Source organism: Microtus ochrogaster, unplaced genomic scaffold (assembly GCF_000317375.1).
Source record: "Microtus ochrogaster isolate Prairie Vole_2 unplaced genomic scaffold, MicOch1.0 UNK3, whole genome shotgun sequence".
In the NCBI taxonomy this organism is placed as follows: domain Eukaryota; kingdom Metazoa; phylum Chordata; class Mammalia; order Rodentia; family Cricetidae; genus Microtus; species Microtus ochrogaster.
This window is the reverse complement of record NW_004949101.1, coordinates 16,408,594-16,426,716: the sequence shown is the minus strand read 5'-3', so window position 1 is coordinate 16,426,716 and position 18,123 is coordinate 16,408,594. Positions and strand designations below refer to the sequence as shown.

Sequence of the window (18,123 nt, the reverse complement as noted above, 5' to 3'; positions counted from 1 at the left end):
TATGTATGTATGTTCTAGAAATGAATGGATGGTAATAAAGGCATTCCACACTGGAGCCACACTATACTGAGAATAGAATATGCAGACAGCTAGAAGCAAAAGTGGAGAGGAGTTGGGATTGCTCAACAGGAACTCCTGTCTTAAGAGTTCTCCCTCTTCTTCCCGGTTTGGGAACAATTGGACAGGAGCCATGGATGGGTGTTTCTCTTTCTTCCCCTTGGTGGATGGGTTGTTGTTTTAGTTCATATGTTATTGGAGCTTAGATGATAATGTTACCACAAACATTAATGAGATTTTAATATGTGCATATTTGTTTTATGACTTGATAAAAGTTCTTTTAACAATTGCATACTTCATAATTAAAATCCAAAGTACACACATCCTTTCATCAGAAAGATTAAAGCTTAAGTCATCTAACTTTTACTTATTTTCTGAGACAGGGTTTCTTTGTCTAGCCCTGTCTGTCCTGGAACTTGCTTTGTAGACCAGGGTGGCCTTGAACTCAGAGATTCGCCTGCCTCCTGAGTGTTGGGATTAAAGGCCAATAAAGCTTGGTCTAGCTTTATTTTTTTTTATTAGTACTTTACAGTCTGTGTGTGTGTCTGTCTGTCTGTCTGTCTATATACATGCTTATGCACATGTGTTCATTGGGCAGGCTCATGCTATGTTGAAGTCAAAGAATATCTCAGTTGACAGACTTGATGACAAGTGCCTTTACCTGCTGGTTTACACGTGACCTATTTTATTTTGTTTTATATTAGAAAAAAATTGTTAGCTGGGCAGTGGTGGTGGCATACACATTTAATCCTAGCACTCGGGAGGCAGAGGCAGGGTAATCTCTGAGTTCGAGGCCAGCCTGGTCTACAAGAGCTAGTTCCAGGACAGGCTCCAAAACTACAGAGAAATCCTGTCTCGAGAAACAAAAATAAACAAACAAAAACTAAGAAATAGAGAGACAGGGACCTTTTTAGATATAATATTTAGTGTGTTCTTTAGAATCCACCACCTGAACTTGAAGATTTTTCTGTTTCCTTTGAATTTTATTGTTGTTTTGGGTGGTTCTGGGGATTTAACCCTGACTTTATGTTCTGGCCTGATGGTCTGCAACTGAGCCACAGCCCAGTTCAGTTGTTTGTTCTTACAATACTTTAATTGCTAACCTCCTGCTTGGAGACGGATATAGTCTGTCCTTTGTATGATTCTTCTGATTCCTGCTGCTATCTCCTTCTGTTGGTGAGGGTTTAGTCTCATTTAATATTTTTTTGTCCTTTGGTTTTTGGTTGGTTTCAGGTTCCTGTTTGAGCCCACTCCTTACTGTTGGAGACAGTAAGGCATGAATCTTTTTTTAATTTCTATTTTTAAACTGGGTGTCACTCTGTAGCCTGGCTGGTCTGGAACTCTGTAGGCCAGGTTTTCCCTTCTGAACAGGTACCAATAGGTTTGGACCCTTTCCACTTCCCCCTCCGTTCAGACCAGTCAGTCTCTTGTCCTCTGTAATTGAGCTTCTCAGCATCAGTCTTTGGCTGTTGGAAGGCCTTTGCTCCAGGATAGGAAAGCCACCATCTGTCTTTGTTAGGGTTTTATTGCTGTGATAAACACTATAACCAAAAGCAGCTTGGGAAGGAGAGGTTTATTTGGCTTACATATCCCTGGTAACAGTCCATTGAGGAAGGCTAAGGCAGAAACTCAAACTGGGTGGAGACTTTGAGGCAGGAGCTGATGCAGAGGCCATGGAGAAAAACTGCTTACAAGGCTTGCTTTTCATGGCTTGCTTAGCCTACTTTCTATGGAGCCCAAGACTGCCTACCCCAGGATAGCATTGCCCACACTGAGTTGGGCCTTCCCATACCAATCACTAATCAAGAAAATGCCAAATAGATTTGCCTACAGGCCAGCCTAACTAGAAGCGACGCATTTTCTCAATTGAAGTTCCTCTTCTCAGATGATTCTAGCTTGTTTCAAGTTGACAAAAACAAAACAAAAAACAAAAACAGAATAAAATCCTTGCCAGATCTGAGCCTTTCTTCCCTCAGCTGCTGTAGTGCCCACTCTTCTTGTTGGGTATTTCCAGTATCCTGCCATCCCCTCCCTGAAAAAGAGTTCTTTAGGGCTTCTCCTGACTGCATGTGCTCTCTGTGCTCAGAAAACAAATGGGTCAGGTGTTAAAGTAATATGCTAGCCTTATCTAACATTATACTTGTAGGAGTTAAAAATGACCTCATGGGGTTGGAGGGATGATCCAGTGGTTGATAGCACACATTGCTCTTGCAGAGGACCTAAATTTGGTTCTTTGCACCCATGTTGGGTGGCTCACAACTGTCTAACTCTAGCTCCAGGGAATCTGACACCTGGATTCTGTGCACCTATACTTACACTCCCTATGCATATTTTAAAATAAATCTTACTTGTGATGTATTATTTTTTTCAGGGTTATTTTGGAGCCGTTGGTGCACTCCTTGAGCTATTGAAGATACCCTGACTGCTACTCAGAGGACTTCCTGAAACCTACCACAGGGGCATCTATGGACCTTTTTTTTTCTTTTTCTTTTTAAGAGACGTTTTATGATCGTGTACTACCCAAATCAGAGCAAGAAACAAATGTATTTTTCTAAGTCATCAAGATAAATTCTTAAAATTTTATCTAATCTGGCAACCAGTAAAGAATTTCTTTCTTTCCCTGTGTAGACAGTATGAAGATTTGCTGCTTATAAGCTGCTGTTATATGTGCTAGTACATGCCTTTAATCCCAGCACTTGGGAGGCAGAGGCAGGAGGATCTTTGTGAGTTCAAGGCCAACCTGGTCTACAAGAGCTAGTTCCAGGACAGGCTCCAAAGCTAGAGAAACCCTGTCTCAAAAACAAAACAACACAACAACAAAATAAGCTGCTGTTCTTCAGATCAGCACTATTAACTCCAAGGTGCTTTGAACTCCCAATATCAGCTGCTATGTATGCAGTGGAGAGCTGTCTGTACTTCTCAGCAGCAGGTGACAGCTTATCCTGGTGAAATGTGTGTTAGAATCTAACCAATGGCTGGATGTATGTAGGTGAGCCAGGAGGTGCTGAGGGTTGGTTTCAGAGTACCTGGTTTTGATAATCCCCAGAGCATGAGGGCATTTGAAGAAGAGACCAAGTAGAGGATGTGAATATAGGTGGGAATGTGAGGAGTCAGTGAATCCCCAGAACATGAGAAAAGAGATAGTAGTGAAGGAACAGGCTGTAGGGAAAACAACCTGAGGTAAAAGGTCCTGGGGGTCAGAGAGCAAAGTGCTCAACAGGTACTTGATAGAAGGCATAGAAGAGTTGGTTGCAAGGTTGCCGTGGTGAAGCCATGGGCTGGAGCTGGGCAGCAGAGAGCTGCTCACTGCTTTGTGTTAGCAGAGGAAAGCAGCTACGTTTACAGAACTTTGAGTGTTAAGGTTGGGGCAAGTACTAGGAGTGTTGCGTACTATCCAAGGACAAAGCTATACATCAAGTCACCCCAAGTGACTAGTCACAGTAGGAATGGATGGTGTGGTCTGGCTTCTTGCTGTCACTGAGACCTGATGTGATTTCCCCACCTTACCCCATGTTGAAGGAGGATAGGTCAGAGGTTGTTCAGTCTATCCGTTTCATGCTCACCGTTTCAGGTACATATTACAAAGTATTTCAAAATCTGCCCTTTATTTACATGTGTTTGGGTCAATTACATGCATGTTTTATTTTTTTAACAAGTGATTAGCAAAAAAATGCATTAAAGTTTTAAAATAGCAATTAAATATACAAAAATATAGCTTACAAAAACCAATATTTAAAAATATTCTGCTGCAGAATTCTTAGTGTACAAACAGTCTATGAAACCTGAGGCTCAGCATTTCATAAACCTTTTTGAGGGAGTTATATCTAGTAAATAAGCCCCAAAGGGCTAAACTACAAGACTAAAGTGCCACTCCCCTACTTTCCTGGCAATGACTTGTCAAGAGACCCAGAGGTACCAGTTCCAGGCCATCACCAGGAAGATGTCCTGCTTCTCCACATCAGCCAGGCTGGAGTGGAGTAGGTGGTGCTGAGGTTTCAACCGTGCAAGTCCCTTAACACTGGTGGGTCCATGTTCTTAGCTATATCGTGCCTTTGAAACAGCAAGGGTGTTCTCCCTGACCGTGTGAACAAAGGAACTAAGACTGGATACTTGCTTAGTCTAACTAGAATAAAAGCATCTTGAAGCAATTTGAGTTCTAAAAGCTGAACTTGAAAACGGGCTAGTGTTTGACTCAATTAGTGTACCCAAGTCTGTTAATTTTATTAAAAAGCTTTTACTTGGCATTTCAGGTCCTCATCTCTAAGATTTAGTTAGATACTGTGATGCTTCCATTTTCAGTAATTTTTTTAAAAAATTGACTTTTATGTGTATAAGTTGGCTTGAATGTATGTGTGTGTACACCTGGCGTCTCAAATGCCAGAAGAGATCTCCAGGAATTGAAACTGAGCCACCACGTGGGTGTTGGGAACTGAACCTGGGTCCTTTGGAAGATGAGCATCTGCTCTTAAGCAATTAGCCAGGCTAGAGGTTGCATGAAGGATGAGTTCATCTTGGGTGAGCACAGGGACACTTTACTCACTGGGCTGTGCTTGGGCAGGGGAACAGGTGGGTGAGTGAGTGGGGAAGAACTTTGGGTGGTGGATGCTGAAGAGCAAGGCACATGTCTGCTCTCCCTTATGGTTGCCTAGAGGAGGCTGCTTTAATTTTTACCTTAGGAGATGGCAAAAATGAACTTAGGAGTGATTTCTGTTAATCAGAAAGTTGGGTGAGGGGAGCATTTTTGTAGGAAGCATTTGCTTCTGTGGTGTCTCATTTGTAGACACTTAGGTGTAATGACTGTTAGCCCTGAAGACCAACTTGTACCAAAGTGACTTGAAAGGCAGCTGGTCAGGCACCTGAAGAAACTGTTTAGTGCTAGGGGGAAGACTGTCATCCTGGAGAGAGTAGGGAAATCAGCTCTGCTGTTTTATTAGACTGATCTGTAAAGGAATCTATATGAAAAAACAACTTACACGTCTGCTCCTTTCATGTAGACATTATGGGATGGCTATATCTATAAAGTTTCAACGTGTGCATGCAAGTGTGTGCATGTGTCCTGCCCTGCCCTGGGAGACAAAAGGAACAAATAATGAATTAAGTGCTTTTTATAAGGAAGACAACTACTGTGATATGTGAATTTTGTGAAGAATTGCCTACTTAAAGACTCAAAGGAAGACTGAGCAACCAAGTCAAGATTCCATGCGGAGCTCAGGCATGGTGCCCCGCCTTTAATTGCAGCAGGTGCAGAGGAAGCTGATCTTTGAGGCTACAGTTTGATGACAACTGGGAGAACATAGAACCTGTCTCAAATATTGACTGTAGCAGAGCCAGGGGAAGACACACAGTCCAGGAAGTTCTTGAGTTTATCACTAGGAAGGTATGTGCCATCAGCAGCTCCTGTCCCCCATGCCTGTGCCCACCAACTTGACAGATATGTCTTCTAGGAACCTTGCTACAATTCCTGGGTGGTGGCTAAGGAAAGGATGCTCTGAGAGGCTGACCTGAAGAAAAGCACAAAGCAAATTAGCAGTGAGTAGACAATTCAAACTAGCGTAAGCACGTCTGCAGAGATCTCCAATTCCCAGAAAATACGTGCTGTAGGTGTTCAGCACAGCTTAGAGTGGCTGTTAGAAACCAGAGATAGCATGCTTTGGAACAGAGCCAAGGAAAAGATCTTTTGTCAAGTCTTGTCGAGAACAGTATTTGGCAATGGTGGGAGGTCCCCTGTATTCCTCAGTATAGACCTCACCCAGAGGCCACCTGTCTCTACCTGGCTCCTCTGTCCCGCTTCCTGGTTAGGTAAGTACATGCTACAAGAACCTTAATGGTCAGGGATAGACCAAACTAAATTACACCTGGCAGAGAAACACAGATGTCAGCTTACATGTTAGAGTGACGCAAGCAGAAGTCTGATCAGGGCAGGTTTGTTCATTTCTATGCCAGCTGAATTCAGTCGGCTCCCAGGCAACAATGATCATGGCATGAAGTCCAGCTAGGCTGATTTTTGTTCCACTAACCCACAGCCCACAAGTAGCACCTAATCCTCTAGCTATTTAAGACACCTGACAAGATTTCAAATAGTCTGAGAGTAGACCAAAATCTTCATCCCTAGATAAATATTACCAGAAACTTAGGAAATTACCTCACTGCAGGTTTGGGCCTGAGCAGAGTATGGCTCAGCCAAATGCAGATGTACAGGGAACACTGGTGGGGACCCAGACATCAGTGTAAATGTTGAGTTGCTGTGACAACAGGGGCCAGAATGACAGGGAGGTGTGGGGCGGGGGCTGCTGCAGCAGGAGGTGATCACCCACCAAGCCAAGGGGAGATGAGAAGCATACTTTGCACAGTTGCAGCTTCCAGCCCAAGGAATGTCTCTTAGGAAGCAGTCACATTAACAGAAACGTTTAGGGGACCTCATTCAGGCCCAGCAGAATAGGTGTCCTGATACAGAACAGAGCACCCCAGTACTCTGCCAAAGCCTGACTATCTACTGCATGTCATCTACTCAACCTGTCTGGAGGTCTGATGAGGAATTCTGCCTTTACAAATACAGAGCTTTGGTGAGGCTGGCTTTTTACTAGTAAGGACAGGAATAGAAAAGGTTCCAGTTGAAGGTTCTACAAAAGCTGTGAATGATAATAATTTGCAGTACTGACCATTTGGTGATCTTTAAGGGGACATTTCCTTACTGTGTCCAGTTATGCAATATTAAATGGTGAATGCTAACCTATAACAAAACTAGGCCAGAAGAAGCCCACTTCTGGCATTGGTCACTGAAAACATTTCACTGTAAACGAGTATCTGGGCATTTGACTGGTGCTTCAAACATAACAGAGGAGCAAGAGGAACATAGGCATGAATTCTAGGGGCTAGTCAGGCTAAGACTCTCAGAAAATGGTTCATACCTTTTGCTCTGTATAGGAATCCAGCTGGCCTGCCATAAATAGAGCACACACTGGGGACAGCCAATCCTTACCAACCAGATTTGTAATTTTCCAAATGGACTCTGTCAAGAACCACCCCTAACCCCCTTTTACAAGAGAAAAACCCTCACTATGAAGCCAGGGCTGGTCTCAAATTTGTGACCCTGCCTGCTTCAGCTGGGACTATACAGGTGTGTGTACCACATTTGGCTTCCTTAGCAGTTGTTAGACAGGAATTTTCTTCCCCATCTGACCTCAGCTACTGGAGGCAAAGGCAGGTTCCCTCTCATTCAAAGATTGGGTAGATGGCAAGAACATAGTAGCAAGCTCCCCTCCCCCATTCCTCTTCATACCAGGCTGTACTTCCTACAAAAACTTCCTCCATAACTGTGGGACAGCAGGGCAGAGCAGTTGAGGCATTACAGTGGCACTCTTGTGACGAGGGAGGGGAGAGCAAGCTGTAAAAGAATGTCCTGTGCTTTACATGGCTAATTTACAGTGTCCACAAAGCCTATTGGAGGCAGTTACCTCTAGAAAAGTTGGACAGGAAAAGCCAAAGAGCAGCATGCATTTCTCCTATAAAAACACCTTCAGTTAGCGATCTCAAGTCCAAGTAACTGAGGTACACACCAACAGAAGGTCAGCCATGCAGGAGCTTCCTCAAACTATTTACAACTCCAGGTGGCTCACTGGCTTTAGAATTACAGGGAGCTTATTTGGGATAAACATTTAAAAATGCAGTAACATTTTTCTTACATAGAAAAGAAGCAGAAGAGAGGAGGGGAGTGAAAGGATAAGAGAAGCAAAGTGTCAGCATCCTGGTCATCCAGGTGGGTGAGGACTGGCCGTGGTGCGGAAGGAGCTCAGCTCCTCTTTGGAGCCATCTGAGGGGCCGAGAGAGACTCCTTAGCCAGTGAGCTGAGGCCAGCAGCTATAATGGAATCGTACTGCATTTGTGGGGTGCTTAAGCAGTAGTACCCTGGCTCCTGGGTTATATAAGACAGTTGAGGTTCAGGGTCAAGCTCCTGCTGCTTCTTACTGATGACTGACTAGGAGAGAAAACAGAAGAATGGCTCCTGACCAGGCCTTTCCAAGTGTGTCTAATGGCTTCAACTTGGAAGATCTGACAGCAAGTGTGAACTGGTGTGTGTGGCGAGGAGTTCTGCTGATGCTGTTCCATAGTCTTCAGGTTCCCAGAGGCCTTATTAAAGGGATAGAACCTGAAGAGACTTGCAGGGGCTGCCTCACCACACACTGTAGTCAGTTGTGCTTCAGCTGATGGAACAGCTGGTTTCACGACTCAGGATGCCAAGAGGGCAGAGACAGGTGAGGTCTGCATAGCTGCTTACAGGTCCACAGGTGGGTGTGGCATTAAAGTCCCATTCTCAGTTCTGTTTCTAACACCTGTGTTATCTTCCCTTCTGGTTGATGTGGAGGTGCCTGGGAGACAGCAAGAGATGCTCAGGAAATTTATGAAACCAAACCTGCAGGCTCATCTACTCCTCTTGGCCTAGGGTGATATCAGAGTGCTTTGGTTGTCACAAGATCCAGATGCCTAGGGTCTCAGCTTGCCTGGCTCAAGAGTTCTTCATGAGGCAAAGGAAGTGACAGTGGGTGCCCCAGGCAGCGAACAGCCCAAACAAAGTCTGCTGTATTCCTCCTGGCTCCACACTGATGTATCCAGCAAGTCTGATCCTTTCAGTGAGCTATACAATGTTCTCTGCCCCAGGGAGGGGCTCTTGAGGGGGACCACGGTCCTGTTTACTGTGCAACTGGGCCAGCTGCAGCACCGGCATGTTGCACAGGGGACACACTTTTCGGACTTCCAGCCACTTAACAAGGCACCTGCAAACAAGACAGCCAGGTGGAAGACATCAGCTCCAGACTTAGAGTAAGCAAGGAGTCTGGGGTGGACTCAGCCCTAGCGTCCACATCACCCTCTGACATGCCAGAGCTTTTTGTCTCCCACAAGGTAACATAGAAGTACCACAACCAACACATACTCTGGGTCACATGTGACTTTCTATTAAGTAGGCTGATGAGGGAAAGCAAACCAAAATTTCCAGAAGGAATTATGGATGGATGTGTCTGTAGAAGGTGTCATTACAACATCATGTATATCCATACTATTTATTGTGACTTAAAATAACTGGTTTTGATTAAAATACAGCTTCAAGAGATGGAGCGGTTGTTGGAAAGTTCCAGCTAAAGAACTGTTTATAGAGGTGTAGGGTGGGCTGGGCCTCTGCCCAAGCCTGCAGTGTTGGTCACGCTCCATTTCCCTGGTTCCTCCTAATGTCACGTACACATGCGTGTGCCCCACCCTGTGGAGTGCTGTCAGTTTTCTGCATTACAGACAATTACGAAGCCATCAAGCTTGGCTGGCAATGCTCCACAGCCCACAGTAAATTAGATCACATTAAATAATTCCATAACAATACTCACTTTCTGTGGAAGGCATGCTTACACGGGCAAATCCCCAGTTCATCTCGAGGCTTAAAGTCTTCTAAACACACAGCACAGAGCTGGAAGGCAAAGTCATAAGTGAGGCCATTGTCTACCACAAAACGTGTGGGTTCCTGAAGCTCAGCTAAGCAACAGGACTTATGGCTTCCCTAAGGCTCCTAGTGAGAGGATCAGGCTGCACATCCTGGACATTTGTAGTTAAAGTCAGCATGCGAAATAATATTAAATGCAGTCCTTAAAGTGGGCATGTTGAGTTGTGCCTACAAGCCCTTAGGAAGCTAAAGCAGGATTGTTGTCAATTCAAGGACAACCTGGGCTACAAATAAGAACCAATCTCAAAAACAGCCCCTGAAAAATCTTGAGACTTCATGTAAGGGTTAAGCCTCATCATCAACCTGACTGGCTTTTAGAAGTCACCAAGGACATATTAGGTGTTTCCAGAGAGGTCTAACTGAGGAGGAAGACACACCTTAAGTATGGACTGGGTATCCACACTGAATATAAAGAGAGGAGGGGCAGGAAAGCCTGATGAGCATCAGTGTTCATTTCTCTGGTTCCTACTGGAGGACACAGTGCGAGCTCTTCATGCACCTACAATCACTCAAGCCTTGCTCGCTGCCAGCTCTTCACCATGCTGAATGAATACCCAAACTGTGAGCCACAATAAATGCTCTTGTGGTGCACACCTTTAATCCCAGCACTCGGGAGGCAGAGGCAGGTGGATCTCTGTGAGTTCGAGGCTAGCCTGGTCTACAAGAGCTAGTTCCAGGACAGTCTCCAAAGCCACAGAGAAACCCTGCCTCAAAAAACCAAATAAATAAATATAAAATAAACGCTCTTTAAGTGCTGCCAGGTGTTTTGTCACAGTGGCAAGAAGAGTAAGTGATAATCCATGATGTGCCTTATGGTATTGTCACTGCAGGGAGAGGGAAGGAAGGAGGTGCCTATCTTTTTCAGCTTCTGAAAATGAAGGTATTCAAGCACACCATTTGTACTAGAAAATCGCTCAAGGAAAGATTAAAATACTTAAAAGCAACTTACCTCATGTAAATTCAGTTCTTTAACTTTTTCTTTTAATATAACCTGTAAGATAAAAAAAAATGCTCTTATGTCCACGTAAATATATAGGCATGTACTTTTACCCACAGCACCATCTCACCAGCCACGTAAATGTGTACTTAGTGGTTACAGTATTTGCCTAGCTGGGCTTCAGGTTTCAATTCCCCACTGCTACATCCACAGAAGTGATTGAAGAATTCTCAATTCTGCTGACAAATGCTTATATGTGTATACTACATAGACGGGTAAGAAACACACACGTTTGCATTTATGTGTATATATAGCTCATTTTTCTCAAACAATTACATTCTAACCATATATGTATATATACATATACATACATACATACATACATACATACATACATATATATATATATATGGCAGGGCTAGCCTGGGATTCACAAGCTAGCCATAAACTCATGGAGAGCTGTCTGCCTCTTCCTGGGTGCTGGGATTAACAACATTCTTTAAAGTATTCTGAGCCAGGCAGTAGGGAGGCAGAGGCAGGCGGATCTCTGTGAGTTCAAGGGCAGCCTGGTCTACAAGAGCTAGTTCCAGGACAGGCTCCAAAGCTACAGAGAAACCCTGTCTCGAAAAAAACCATCATCATCATAATAATAATGTATTTTGAAAGGCACTTTTTTATTTTTTAAAGATATGGTCTCCTGTAGCTCAAGCTATTCCTGAGCTCACTGTGTAGCTAATAATGATGGTGAACCTCGGCTCCACTTCCTGAATGGCTGGAATTGCAAGTGTGTAATCCAGTTTAGGTGATGCTGAGGGGTGGACTCGGAACCTTCTGCATGCTCAGGAAACCTCTTTTAGCTGAGCTACATCCTCAGCCCTACTTCTGAATATTTTTCAGGGTAGAGCAAATCTTGGGGAAGACATTAACACATACTCTTCTGGATTGTGATGAAATTGGTGGAAGGAATAACCACAATTCAGTAAAGCAGCACTGGCTGATGAGAATTAGTAATTCATAAAAGATTAAAATGTAAAGTCAATGAGATTATTTTTAAGACTTCCACAAAATCAAACAGAAGAATGCATAACCCTAAATATGACATCAATGCCAGCAAGGCTAAGTCACTACAGGGATTGCTTCAAGTTCAAGGCCAGCCTGGACTACAAAATAAGTTCCAGGTCAAACTTAGGCACACAGTAAGATTCTATTTCAAAACAACAAAACCTGCCACTACCAACAAAAGCAAGCTGAGATTATAAAAACATGGGTTCTGGTGGAAGAGAATACAGTAACACAGCTGGGTGACCTGAAGGAAGAGAACACAGTAACACAGCTGGGTGACCTGAAGGAAGAGAACACAGTAACACAGCTGGGTGACCTGGAGGAAGAGAACACAGAACATCTGGTTTCCTTTGAGCTTCATGAAGGAGAAAGATCCACTCAGAGGGATGTGCACTCTATTGACGGTAATTTGAAGGGTTACAGATGACAGCATTTACTTCAGCAAATATTGGCTGAAACTCTGTCATTTTATTCATAATTTAAATTTTATAGCTTCAAATAATACTAAAAAATCACGAGAAAATCATATTGATCTATTCTGTATTGCAAACTGACAAATGAAAAGCTAAGATGAACCCATATAAAGTGAATCTCAGTTTAAACTATAGATTCATAGTCTCAAAGTTTACTGAAATACACAATAAAAGCTAATTATAATTAAATTTCTCACCTGCTTGTAGGCATAAAATTCTTTGTGTGCTTGATGTCTTAGCCTAAAAGACACAAATGAGCAGTGTGATATTGAGATTTTGGAGAAAGTATCCAGTGAACCACGGGATAGCACCCACTGTAAGTTCTAGTGAAATCTCAGCAAAACAAGAGTCTCAACATATCAGATATTCAATGAAGATAACAATTTTGTGTATTAAGGAAAGTCTCCTTATTTAAGTTAATTTGTCTAATTCTTAATTAAAAAATTTAAGACAATCAAGTGCAAAAACTAAGGACACAAGTCAGAAATTTAAAAAAATGCATTTGCTGGAATAATTATCATCCACATCAAGATATAGGTTATTCCCGAGATTCCCAAAGATTCTGAAATTGTCCCTCCCAATTAGTGTCCACCCTTAAAACTTGCCCGACTTGGGCTTTTATCACGGATCAATGTAGATTAGCTATGTCTGTTTTTAGATTCATACATGCTTTGCTTGGTGTACCCTCCTTTGTGTTTAGTTTCTTCCAAACTATAGTTCCTGAGATTTTTTTTTTGTGTGTCTAGTTACAGAAATGTCTGCCAAAGATTAAGAAGTTAATTCTCCTGAAGTCAGTGTCTGAAGACAACCCAGCAAAGTGGTAGAGTCAGTGGTAGAAGGCTCAAAAGTTCAAGGTCATTCTTGGCTACATAAGACAGGCTCAAGACAATATCCCACATTCTAAATAAAAAAAAAAAAAAGCCATGTACTATTTTACCTACTCCATTTAGGGCTGAGATCCACCTGAACCTAGTTTATGTGTTGTGAGTTAGGGTTCTAGATTTGTTTTTATCCCTATACTGGATTTACTGACTTTCTAACATTTATCAAGATCCTCCTTTCTCCATAAATGCAGTAGTTACATGTCTGGTATCTGCATATAACTGCATATGCAACATATGGATTTTCTCAGAGACTTTGCACCTTGCCCCAGTGTTCCATCTTCCTGTCCTTGCATACTGGTTCCAATGGCATCCCTCAAAAACTCCGAATCCTGAATCTGGTGTGACTGGTATCCTTAGTCAATGGGCAGAGGCAGGAAAGAGGCCAGGTGACCAAGTGATTGCAGAGCAGAGGATAAACAGCATCCACAAGCCAAGGAAATAAGGATGGCTTGGTTGTCACCAGAAGCTAGGGAGAGGCCTCCAATGGACATGCCTAAAGAGACAGACATCAGATGGCTCACACTGATTATAATTTCAGTTCCAACACTATTTGGTCTCCACAGGCATCTGCACATAAATTCATGTAGGTACATACACATAAAAAACCTTTTTATTCTAAAACACATAAAAGGTGCAGAGTCCATATATATTTTTGATTTGAGACAGAGTATTACTATGTAGTCAGACAGGCTTCGAACTTAAAACTTCCTGCCTTAGGATCCTGGACCACTATGCTCAGCTCACATATACTTTTCTTCTTATTTCCCAACGCTTAAAGTTATAGAACCATAGTATAGTTACCATAACTAGAAAATTACATGGCATAATACTGACAGGACATTGGCCAACTATTAACAACAGGCCCTATTGGAATTCCACAAGGTTTTTCACTCATGCCCTTTCCTTAGAAATACTTGGGATCACATTTTACACCTAAAGTCTCCAGTGCCCCTGCTAGCATGCCATCTTATTAGCTGTTCAAACCTTTGACACTTAACTAAAATTGGTCGGTTCAGGTATTGTCAGCCATAAAAATCATTACCGTACCCTTTGTGACACAATCTTGGGGACATAAGTTAAAATCATGTCTGTATCTTATTTTTCACAAAGCTTCTTTCCAGTATTAGCATCCACCTTCCTTCCCCAGTGGTCCTAATTCTTTGTATATTTAATTGGAATTCACATGTAAAAGTGAAGGCAGACAATTATGGCAGCACCCAATTTTAATACCAGCACTTGGGAGGCAAAGGTAGGCAGATTTCTGAACTTGAAGCCAGTCTGATCTATACAGCAAACTTAAGGCTGCAAAGTAAGACCCTGTCTGAAAACAAAAGCAAAACCCCTTAATTTACACAATTTATTTTCATCTATGCTCTATGGGCTAAAATTCAATATGATCACTATTTGTTGCTCAGGTATATTGGGGCCAGACTATAGCTTACTGACAGAATGCTTGTCTAGCCTAGTACTGAAAGTGGGGAGGGGGCACTTGAGTTATAATTTCTTTTTGCATTTATCTATTCATGATTAGAATCCTAAGCTATGCAGAAGTTCTTTCAAACCCTTGCCCCTCCAAGTTTTACCATACCCTCTACCCTTGTCTTTGAGACAGGGTCTTGCTGTGAAGGTCAGGATAACTTTGAACTCAGGACTGATTTGCTTCATCATCCCGAGTATGTGTGAACCACCTGGTTCTTCTTTAAAAAAATTTTTTTTTGAGACAAAGTATTACTTTATCCCAGGTGAGCCTGGAACTCACTATGGAGCTGAAGTTGGCCTTAGCCTGCAAAGTGCCATAATTACAGGCATGAGAATCATGTCCAGCCAGGAAAGACTTGCCACGATAAATGTAAAATCACATGTCAGATGATCAGAAACTACAGCTAGGTGGCTCATACCTGTAACTACCCTGCACTTAGAAGGCTGAGGCAAGAGAAGCAAGAGTTAAGGCTAGCCTTAGATACAGAGTAAGATCCTGTCTCAAAACAACAAAAACCCAACCCCGCACAAATACGCTTACCCTTTAATTCCATGTTTTCTAACTCTAAATATGTAAACCATGCTGGTCTCAAACTCATAGAGATCCACCTGCCTCTGCCTCTCCAGTGCTGGGTTTAAAGGCCTGCGCCACCATGCACAGTTTCATGGAATATTTTAATGTTGTTTTTTGATAGAGGGTCTTGCTATGTAGTTTAGTTGACTTTAAACTCTTGATCATGTTGGCTCTACTTCACAAGTGCGAAGATTACAAGTATTTGCTACTAAACTTGGCTTATACAGAATTTTTAAAGTTAGTTTTGGATTTGAAAATTAGGTTCTATTTAACAATGTAAAAGGTAAATGTGTTCAGATAATAACAACTCAGCCAGGTATGAATCATTAGTGACAAAAATCTAACACCTCACCTGAGGCAACCTCTTCTGTCCCATGTCTCTGTGTCCCATGTTAGTAGTGTGGAGTGTTTAATGTGTTATGAAGATAAATAATTACATGAATACTCAACTACTTTTCAACAGAGAGGTGTTTAAAGTCTTGAAAGACTAGCTGCAAGAGGCTTTGTTGTTGTTGTTGTTTTTCCAGACAAGGTTTTTCTGTAGCTTTGGAGCCCGTCCTGGAACTCCCTGTGCAGACCAGGCTGGCCTTGAACTCACAGAGATCCACCAAGTTCTGGGACTAAAGGTTGCAAGAGGCTTTTTAAGGCATAGCTTTTGTCTTAAGACATTATCTTCTGACCCATGATGACTTCAGATGACAGTGATGCAAAAATGCTTTCTACAAGAACAACTTCTAGTAGACTAAATCAGGAATCTAGAAGCAGAAACAGGTAGATCTCTGTGAGTTCAAGGCCAACCTGGTTTACATAATGAGTACCAGACCAGTCAAGAACGCAGAGATTGAGGCTCTGTCTCAAAACAAAATTTAAAAAGAGAAAGATTAAATCTTGGAGATGATGACGTAAGTGTATTTGGATGCTAATACTGTGGAAGAACTATTGAAGAGCATTTTCTACTGCAGAGTAAACCCCTCATGAGCGGTAGGGTGGAAGATTGCAGAGCAGTGGGTTACTGAACACCACAGACAGTTAAAATGCTAAGCCACTAAGGCCTTAGAAAACGGGCCCCAAAACACAGATTTTGACCTTATGGTAGAAGTAACTGAACTTAACATATTCTGAAATATCAGAAAATAATAAAAATTGATTACCTAATCAAGTAGCAACAGAAGAGTAAACTAAGGATGAAGACAAATACAGCAGTGCCAAAGACCACAATATATATGTTGAGAGGCAGATTCTGGAATCCAATATTAGGCATCCTGAAGTTGTAATGTGGGAAATCTGAGCTCATGGATGAACTGTGGGAAAGAAAGAATGGAAAAGAATTAGGTGTGGACAAGCATGGTGGTACATGTCTGTAATCCCAGCCCTTGGGAGGAGGCGGGAGGACTGCTATGAGTTTGAAGTTAGCTAAAGCTATATAGCAAGACTGTAAAAATAAAATAAAATACCAAACCTCCAAACACCCCAAAACAAACTCTCAAACTCCCTTAGAACCAAGATAGCATTATTTATTTATTCATGAACAGGTAAAAGTTTTCTAATGCTTGACCTGAACTAAAATAAGCTAAAGTATTAATATTCTTGTCCTTTCTTCACCACACCAAATATTTAACAATTTTATTAAATTAAAAACATAAAGCATATCAGCTCTCATTCATTCATAAGGCACTTCATGAAATAATGCCAGTAATTAATCAACATAAAAGCCTCAAAGTGCAAAAAGAAAAAATATATTAAAACAACTCAGATTATTTACTTAATAACTCACCCCTTTATGTAGCAGTATTTACCTCATAATTTACCAGTACTTATAATGGTAATATATGAAATATAATGAAAAATAACTCGTGGGCTGGTAATGTGCCACTCTTGACAACCTAAGTTCCATCCTCAGAGCCCATGTGAAGGGGAGAAAATGGACTCTGCACTGTGGCACATGACATGCACAATAACAATAAAACACATATTTCTCAGAAAAAGAAGATTAAATAATTATATAGCATCAAATGTTACAGGTTGGTTGTTTCTCAAAAAGTTAAAGAGTTGGGCCTGGTAATGCTCAGAAGCAGAGGCAGGTAGATTTCTGTGAGTTCAAGGCCAGCTTGGTTTACACAAGGGGTTCTACCTAAGGAGTTCCAGAGATACACAGTGAGAGACTACAAAAAGAAAGCAAAATGAAAAGTTAAATAAGATTATCATGTAACATATCCCACAGATCTGAAAACATATTCTTGTGTACTTTTAGTAGCACTATTCATTGTTGCTCTAAAGTGAAAGAGCCTAGATGTCTATTGAGATGAACAGATGACATCTGTGGTTTGTCAACTATAATGGATTCCTAGTCAGTCATAAAAAGGTGGACTGAATTCTCGGGGAACCCACCAGTCAGGGAAGCAAGTAAGCTAACTTCAGATCTTCACCTTTACCCCCTCTCCTCCAAACCCAGTCCCTCAGTCTCACCCAGCTCTGTAAGAGATCTTCCGCTCAGGCTTCCCTTCCCTCTTTGCATGCTCCTCCCCTATCTCCAGCAGATCACACAGATCTTCCCCTCCAGGCTTCCTTCCCCCATTCATCTCTTTATTCCAGCCCCCAAAAACACCAGGCCTTCCCTGGGAAACTGCAAGCCAAGCCAGTCACAGCAGCAAGCAGGCTAATTGCTGATCTTCACTCTCCCTCTTCTACAAATCCAGTTCCCCAGTCTCACACCCCAGCTCTACAGCAGACTACCTGCTGTGGCCTCTCTTCACTCTGCCCCTATTCCTAGGGGACTAAGCAGATTCTATTGGAACACCTTGCTTTCTTTCCTCCTGTGGACCCCATGAAACCACTCCCCAAGCCCATCCCCATTCCCAAGTCCTAGAAACACATTTTACCTGGAACACCCAGTGGCCACACCCAGGGTCCCAGAAGAATTTCCTACCAGGCATCACACAGTCACCACACTCTAAGAAGCAGAGAGGAAACAGAAACCAAGGAACAAAACACCGACACAACAAAGACCAGATATTAGCCCTAGAGTTACAATCATCACAAACCCAGATGCCTAGACACCACCATAAAAACACAATAACAGGGCCGGGCGATGGTGGCGCATGCCTTTAATCCCAGCACTCGGGAGGCAGAGGCAGGAGGATCTCTGTGAGTTCGAGACCAGCCTGGTCTACAGA

At 42.4% G+C, this 18,123-nt stretch overlaps 2 protein-coding genes across 4 annotated transcripts in view; one reads left to right on the top strand and one right to left on the bottom strand.

Annotated features, from left to right (window-relative positions):
• Pank2 (pantothenate kinase 2) overlaps positions 1–4,843 on the top strand; it is a 44,756-nt gene extending 39,913 nt beyond the window's left edge. For both annotated transcript variants that reach the window (XM_026788507.1, XM_026788506.1), the window contains exon 4: positions 2,429–4,843. In XM_026788507.1, the coding sequence (XP_026644308.1) occupies positions 2,429–2,479 (51 nt within the window). In that variant the 3' untranslated portion in view covers positions 2,480–4,843. The remainder of the gene's footprint in view (positions 1–2,428) is intronic.
• A 403-nt stretch (positions 4,844–5,246) lies between these two features.
• The window catches only part of Rnf24 (ring finger protein 24), a 48,188-nt gene continuing 35,311 nt past the window's right edge, over positions 5,247–18,123 (bottom strand). Inside the window, exons 2-7 of one of the 2 annotated variants that reach the window (XR_003378537.1) lie at positions 16,102–16,251; positions 12,211–12,253; positions 10,491–10,532; positions 9,429–9,508; positions 7,740–8,828; positions 5,523–5,558 (exon numbers count right to left, since the gene is read on the bottom strand). Coding sequence is in view for 1 of the 2 variants with exons in the window: in XM_005365577.3 (XP_005365634.1) it covers positions 8,690–8,828; positions 9,429–9,508; positions 10,491–10,532; positions 12,211–12,253; positions 16,102–16,244 (447 nt within the window). In the remaining variant the exon portion in view is untranslated. Of the gene's footprint in view, positions 8,829–9,428; positions 9,509–10,490; positions 10,533–12,210; positions 12,254–16,101; positions 16,252–18,123 lie in introns of both variants that reach the window. The other variant, XM_005365577.3, reaches the window with a different exon arrangement.